The following is an 8,115-nucleotide window of genomic DNA, read 5'->3' on the forward strand; positions in this document are numbered from 1 at the left end:
TATATTTGCAATATGTGTTTTTATCATAAAGCACTTGGTAACTTTGTTTTTGAAAGGTGCTATATGAATAAAGTTATAACCATTATTTTTTCAGTCCACCCATCATGTGGTGGGGTGTGGAGCACTAAAGCCTGTTCCTGAATGTATTGGGCAAAATCATGATACAAATTGACCTGATCACCATTTTGCACCAGAAAAGCACCCAGGGTGACTCAGAGTCATACCTATTAGCTATTTTGATTCAAATGTTGGGCAAAAAATGCTTGTTTTCCAAGTTCCCAAGGAGAACAATTGTGTCAGGAGTTGATAACCAGCATACTTTTGACAACAGTGTGACACAGTAATGACTTCAAAGTGTCAACTCCGTTTTTGTAACTAGGAGTTTTTTCATTCACATGTTGATCTGAATTCATAACTAAATGCTAAGAATTATGTATTCAACGCCGTTTTCATTTTCCCATTATTGGCTATTCATGGCACACAATAGAAAAATAACATCTGGCTTCTCTTGATTTGGCTGTATACCTGGGTATTTGGACTATTTGCATTTGATCTGCGGATAGGAGAGTAAAACCTACAAATGTACGGATTAAACCACCAATCAAAGGCATTTTTTTAATCCTCGTGTTCAAACTGAGAATAAATTTAATTTATTTTTTACAAGAAAGTAGTAATTAAAATTAGTTTAGTAATAAAAGGGGGGGTGCAGAGCAATATTGTTCCAGGGCACTCAAAATTCCTGTGTGTAGAAGCTTGTTGATAAGAGCCCTCTGTTATAGACACACACATACACACAAACGCAGTTTAGCAAATAAATGGAAATGAAAAAGGTAACTGCATAAAAAGATTTGTATTAATTCTTTGTAACATTAATCACCGCAATTTAATTCAGTTATAGTGACAAATGTGGTGTGTTACTCATTTCAACAGCTTTGCACAGCATGGTAATGGGATAATGATGTTAATGGCTCAAGCTGGTCTCATAAAATTTTTTTGTAATGAGAAATGTCTTAAAATGCAAATATCTGCACAGGGCACAAAAAGTGAGTCAAATGCATTTTCTCAGAGAAAAAGAGTGCATGAAGGAGGTAATCTGAAAAAAAACTATTTTTTTTAATGCTATTCACACAGGAACGCAGCAAAAGTGGTTCATGGTTACATATTTGCTTTGAACTAGGAGTCCTCGGCTTTCATTCTGAACACAAATCAAGTAAAGTTTGATTATTTAAGATGTCGGTTTTCTCATTTTGCTCTGACTAAAACCCTAATGCCAAATATTTACCTTATCTGATCTTAACTCAGACTAATCCCCCTTATCCAAACCATGAAATAGTTGACTCAGATGTTTTACTTGCATAGCTTTTCAAGCCCCCCCTCTAACAAAGCCTATGAACTCTCCCTCTCCCAAATTCTCTCAGTTCAGGGCCACTGAGTATAATACTGATTCTGGCAAGACAGGTTGCTTGTTCTTCAGGTAATAAGTGGTATTTTCTTTGTTTGTAATAGGTATTTGACCGCATTTCAAAAATTCCAAAAGCTACATTTTGCTGAATATGTATATCTGAGACATTTCTCTCCAAAAGTTCTGTGAAAACTTTCATCAAAGTGAAGAGGAAATTAACATAATTTCAAGTGACAGTGGACTTGCTGACCAAGTCTCTGGCTATCCGAAAATGACTCTGGCTGGGGGGTTAATGAGATTTACCTCCCTGAAAAGTAAGTGCATCTTTTGAATTCCAAATGCATTTTATGTAAATGCCCGGCTAACTTCAGTTGGTCTTCTTATCATCGTCTTACTCCTGTCAAACTCAGGGCTTTTCTGCAGGTTATAAGCTACTTATTGCTTGGAAATTCTCTCAACATATTAGGTGCCTCCCATTTCATTTATAGACGCTTTTACAGGATACTTGCTGAAGTAAAAACATTGCTTTTAACCTGTACCTGTACCAGAAGATTATGCTGAATTTGTAATGACACAGTGTGACAGTGTGGATATCAAGTTACAATGGTTACATAACAGATTTATGGCCACAGTCTGGCCCATATTATACTACAGACGTCTTTTTATGAAAGCTGAATGTTGTGGTGGTTGACATACGTTAGAAATGTATCTTCAACTTGAGTTCTGACGTCACCGTTGCAGCCACATTTGGATGGATTCATCATCAATACTCTGGCAGGATGTGAGCTGAATGAAAGGGAACGTGGGCAAGCTTTGTACCACCACTCAGTTTCTGTCTGGGCATGTCAGATGCAACTGTGTGTCCTTCTTATCCTCTGTAAATCCCAATAAATTCTCTGACATGCCCTTGTAACTATGCACCAACAAATACTCCAAGTCTGAGCTATGTCTGGGCCAAAGTGTTTTTATGAAGGCTGTTCACAGTCGAGGCTGAACAACACAAATCGTGTGTAGTTCAGTACATCTGTTTTATATTAAGCATTTCACAATTATTGGACTCGCAGTACACAAAATAACAATCAAGGTTCCTGTTGCAGAGAAAAAAGGAAAATGAAAAGCTGATGACAGATAATTCCAGCTTGTGTGAGAAAAACTAATATATATTGCTTTGTGATTCCATCACTAGGCTCTTAATACTGGAACTCATCTGCAGTCAGTGAAGTGCTAAATCTACTGCTAATATTCAGCTCTGGACACAACAAATGCATTGCTCATGAAAGGCTTTCAAGCACTTTAAAGTGGCAATATTGTGCCCCTCTTCAGCAAATTAATGAAAGTCTCACGTCCCCAGAATGTGGCTTTCAATTTGTCAGCTGAAAATACTGCAGAGATGATTCATTTTACCATGAACATATAACACCTATGCCTGTAGTCTTGCATAGCCAGATCATATTCTAGCATCGACACAGTGATCTATAGAATGGTCCAATCCAAGTCATCTTGGGTGGCACCAAGTATAGAATTGCTTTGGTGGAAAATTTACAGTCAAGGATGCCACCAGTGCTGTAAGTCACAAAAAATTTAACATGGCTATTTTATTGCAACTTTATCGAAACCTTCAGCATAGTGAAGTAGATTATGAAAACGGTAACACGTAGATAGTGGAAGGGGACGGAAAGCCACGTGAAATGGCAAGCTCATACACAGAACATATATCTGGTGAGTCAGACTACATTGTCTGCAGATGAGATGCCACTGTCCACTACCCCTACAGGAAGAAGACTCTCTCTGCATCTGTGATTGACAGTGGGGAGCAAAACAGTTGTCTGTAAGGCTGCTGACTGCAACATAAAACAAATGTGGGTGGGACCAGGATTTTCTGCAATGTCCATCTCTCTGAGCAATCGTTTTACGAGGAAATATAGCCAAATTCACTGCGCAGTTTGTCAGATTACATTTCAGTTATGAAAGCAGTACTTTATCACCATAGAGTTGCAGCTGTGAAATTGTTCTGAGGTAGCTGCCAGCAAACATGTAGTCTACCACCTAATGAGCTCCATTTCAGTCACAGTTTCATACTTGTTCTGTTGTCTGACAACAGAAACAGATAAATGTGCAAATTAGAACAGCTTTATTGGGAATTCAGTTGTATTAAAATCGAATATGTGTGATCACAGAAAGCATGAGAGAAACTAACAGTTAAAGGATGGACACTGGTTGAGTTTAGATTGCATTGAAGTGCAACAGGTGAGATGAAATCCCAATAGCCCACCCAGTCCTTACTCATTGGTTTCAATTTCAAGTTTCCACCATCTCTGGAAGTCCCTCAGCATTACTTCTTCCAAAGAGACCTGAGCGCAAATGATCGAAGTTTTTGTTAATGTTAGCCACATCAGTCACATAGTGTGCTAACACTTGTTATGGTCATAGTGTATGTGATGGTGTTTTGGTGACAATCAATAACTAAAATAATCCTCTTGGCCGTAAGATCTTCAGATTCTGGGAGTGTATTAAGACTTTTGAGTTCACTCCTGCAGCCAACAGCAGAACATTTGGTGTGTTTTGTATTTTACATATCACAGAAGCAGCTCTAGGAAGCAAATAAACCTTTCTGATTGTAAGGCAGCTGCTCTTTCGCAATAGCTCACCTCACATGCAGTGGGCAGTGAGGGGGCAGGATTTTGCAAAGTTTGAGCCACTGGCAGCAGCTGACTAAAACTCTTACTGGCTTGTAAAACTGTGAGGCTTTCTAGATGTGACGGGGTTCGTGGAATGGCAGAAGTCTTTATATCTCAACAGCATTTACTTTACATTTCCAAGTTTCAAACAACCACAAGACCCAATAAAAATAAATTTTCACTGTATGGGATTATAAATGAAACCATACATTAGACACATCATAGCAGCAGAGACAATAATTGAACTCTGAGCACACACATGCTTGACCTACATCACTCTTCCTGAACACATGCTACAGTACAAATTGAAGGAAGTCAAGCCCAAGAATTCAGGGGTAAGACTGAGCTAAATATGTGTTGCAGTGCTCTTACCCAGATGGAGGGTGATGTTGACAGAACTGGGATGTTGGATACCATAGTACATGGACTGGCTCTGCCACCACGTGGGCTCCTCATTCCTGTGAAAGTCTGTGAGGAAGCTGGTATTGTGGTTCAGTTCTGGATCTGATGCATCACAGTTGTGGCATGAGCGCGTTGAGCCGGTCTGCATGCAGTAGTCCTCAGGTGGGGAACCACACACGTTTGATGCCACCACCGTGCGATTAAAGGCGACATTCTCAAACTTGGGCATACAGCGGCTTGGCCCACCCTCATCATCATAGCAGGAGTCCATTGCGGCCCTGACGTGAAGGTAGAAGTGCAGATGGAGAGAGAACAGGGCTAGGAGAAGAGACCTCACAGCAAAGGATGTATCCATATCTACAAGTAGCTCCAATCACATTTACACTTCAAACTTTCATCCTTGTATACTTTTATCCAGAGATGCAAACATATGTAGATCCTGACTGGAGAGAAATAATCCAACAACAGGAAATAAGACCAGTCCAAGAGCTCCTTTGTCTACTCTCTCTGTTCTGACTCTGCTTGGTCTCCCACATATGTTATCCCTCTGTGGAGTGGAATGAAGTTTATGCAGGAACTCCTCACTTCAGGAGCAGCATGAGGCAGAGGAGGGACAGGGGTGGGGGCTGGAGGATCAAACGCTTCATAAAACTTCTCCACCTGCTGGTCACCATAAGCACTGCACCACCACCGGCTTTAAATGCACAGCAGGCCCGGGTGAAACAATGTCAACTGGCAGCAAAGCGCATTTTACAACGTATGGGTATTTAAATATTGCAGCAGTGAGGCTGTTATACCTCTGGGCATTGAGGTAGTGAGTACCAAAGCACCTGCATTTACCTCTTATGGGAACACACAATATCATCGATATGGTGAAAAATGTACTTGGCAGTTGGCCCCACAGCAGGATATTGTGGTAAATGCTGACTGTAGTGATTCACAGTGCAAGACTGGAGGTGCTAAAACTGTCTGGGATATTTCAGCAAGGCAGTGGTCATCTCCATAAAGGAATGTTGCTCAGGGGAACTTTGCTACCTAAAGGGACAATTTATTTCTAATAATAGGAGTAAAAGAGCTTCATTGCTTGTTTTTTTTCTCTTTTTACATCCACTACAAGGCCACGCTTTGTGAGATGCAAGAAGTGGTTTGCATACCCCTTTAATTCATACTGACTACCATCATCCATCAGCGTTTGAGTTCTCTAAGCAATGAATTAAAAAGGTAAAACAGTGATGACAAGTAATTTTAAGTCATTGATATAAACAGAAAACTGCCTGAAATCACACTTTTTGAGTTAAAACTATCATACATTTTGTAGCCAATTGTCATATTTAGATCAAAGAAGCTCACTTGTTGTTATAGTTACAGTGATGCCATGCTGCTAACTCGCAATGATACAGAAATTTTCTGGATCCTGAGTATAAGCCACATCACTGTCAAAATCTAATGAGGTGGTCCTTGTATCATTTCTGACCTTCTCTGAAAATTTCATCCAAATCCTTCATTCCATTTTTGAGTAATGTTGCACACAGATTAACAGATGGACACACATACGCCAATCGTCACATAACTCCACTGCGTTCCTTGGAAGAGTAATAACTTTAGTTTAAACTTACATGTAGAGTGTGTAACAAAACTGGCAGGGAGGCAAGACCGGAACACAAATGGCTGGAGATCCAGGCAAGTCCAAAGTGATAATCCAAAGGAAACCAAGTCAATCCAAAATTGGAATAAAGACTAAAATACAGAAATATGGCGATGCTTAAGGGGACAAAAACAGGAAGCTGACCAGCCACAGGTCACAGGAAGGTAACAGGACAGAAACAGGCACACAAACAGGCACGAAAACAGACAAGATGGCAAGACACAGGTGAAACCAATGAGGGCGGGGCAGGCAATCTAAAAGGAGGTATGTAGGAAGAAAAAAAAAACCAGGAAGATCTAAAAAGTGACATGGAATGTACCAAAGACTAAAAACCAGAGGGAGACACGTGGAAAAAGGAAAACACACACGAGATGATCTTACAAAACCCATGACAGCTGATTACTAATTAGCAAACCATTTACTTCAGGATATGGGGGCTGAAATCACACAGTGTTAAGCATCTTTGCTTTTATCGTCAAAGTGACTCGGATGATTAATGTTAAATATTCCAGAGTGACATACAAATGAGGTACAGGCTTAACATAAGTGCCTCATAAATGACAGTTTTTATAGAATCCTCCAGAGAGGGATCAAGAGGTAGAAATAAAGAGAGAAGGGAAAGTGCATTTAATATGAGTTAGTACTCCTGGAGGAGACAGGTTTTAAGACTTTTTTGAAGAGAGAGGGAGACCACTACTACTTGGACTATTCCAACCCACCCCTCTCAAAATGGAACATTCCATCTTTTCAACAGAGTGTATGGAAATGTTAAGTGGCGGAGTATTTTTGATACGTTCCTACAGCTAGTTGAGTTTCAAAATAGGTGTTACTTCCTTTATCTTTGCTGCTTAAACCATTCGGCTATAAGTACTTTAAGTCATAAGTTAATATAGTTTCACATACATTCCCATTTTCTGGTGGTAATACCTGCTCCTTTCATTTCCACCACAGCTAGCCATGCTAATTTAGCCCAAATGATAGCAAGGGAAGGTCTGCATGTTGGCCACCACCTTTACAAAGACTGTGTTTTACTGTTCTACATTCAAACTGCTAAAATTGCATTTGAAACCTTGTTGTATAATTATGTCCACATTTAATCTTAACACATTACAAGCTGGTTGTAGCTGCACATTCAGATTTGTTGCATTGTCTGTACTTCTGTTTTATCCAAACACTGTAGGTATTACCGTACTTGTGAGTCACATAGCTGGAATTTTATTGTTGAATTGTGCCTGCTTCGATGATTTTGTGGTTTCTTTGTTGTTTTTCCTGGCACCAGTGTGTCTCACAGTCCCACCTTGTGGCAATGCTGCACATGGCACTGAAACCGTGAAAAAGCGCATTTCTTTTCTTATTTAGTTGTTTGCATTAGTTTTCATGTGTTGTTTATTTCTCTTCCTCGAAGAATGCACACACACACACACACACACACACACACACACAGGCACCTTTCTATACACCCTGTCAATACTTTGTTCAAAAAAGAAGGTTTTTTTTTATCCCCCACTGGAATCTCTGGACTACTCGTGATTTCGCTTCAGTGGTGGGCTGTGATTTCCCAAAACCCAAGTGCATGTCAGTCATTTGCTTTTTTTTAGTGAGACCATGACAGAAAAGACTCTAGGTTCCCTGCCTTGCAGTGTTGGATGGACTTCTTGTTGTACATTTGCGAACTGCAGTGAATGACAAAGCTCAAACTTGAGTGCGGGAAACCAGATAGATTTTGTCAGTGACTTGCAAGACCCTGCAAGAAAGTTGTAGTCAAGGCCAGAGATCACCTGTACAGGGAGTTAACGGCAGTTAGACGAGACATGATGCTCAGGTTTCAAGCATTTTGTTGGTGAGAGTGAGAGATCTGAATAGTGCCAAATCAGAATGCACAGAGCTGAACCTGAGAAGGGTGTAAAAGCCACTGCACATCTTTTGTGTCAGATGATGCACTCTAGTGCACATGTGCAGAACCTCTACAGATTCTTAAAATGTGAACT

The 8,115-nt window shown here is 40.1% G+C and overlaps 1 protein-coding gene across 1 annotated transcript in view; it reads right to left on the minus strand.

Annotated features, from left to right (window-relative positions):
- The window catches only part of lamc3 (laminin, gamma 3), a 135,304-nt gene extending 130,269 nt beyond the window's left edge, over positions 1 to 5,035 (minus strand). Inside the window, exon 1 of the mRNA XM_023279538.3 lies at positions 4,453 to 5,035. Coding sequence (XP_023135306.2) covers positions 4,453 to 4,837 — 385 coding nt within the window. The 5' untranslated portion in view covers positions 4,838 to 5,035. The remainder of the gene's footprint in view (positions 1 to 4,452) is intronic.
- Between the last annotated feature and the right edge of the window lie 3,080 nt (positions 5,036 to 8,115).

This window comes from Amphiprion ocellaris, chromosome 17 (assembly GCF_022539595.1).
Source record: "Amphiprion ocellaris isolate individual 3 ecotype Okinawa chromosome 17, ASM2253959v1, whole genome shotgun sequence".
Classification (NCBI taxonomy): Eukaryota; Metazoa; Chordata; class Actinopteri; family Pomacentridae; genus Amphiprion; species Amphiprion ocellaris.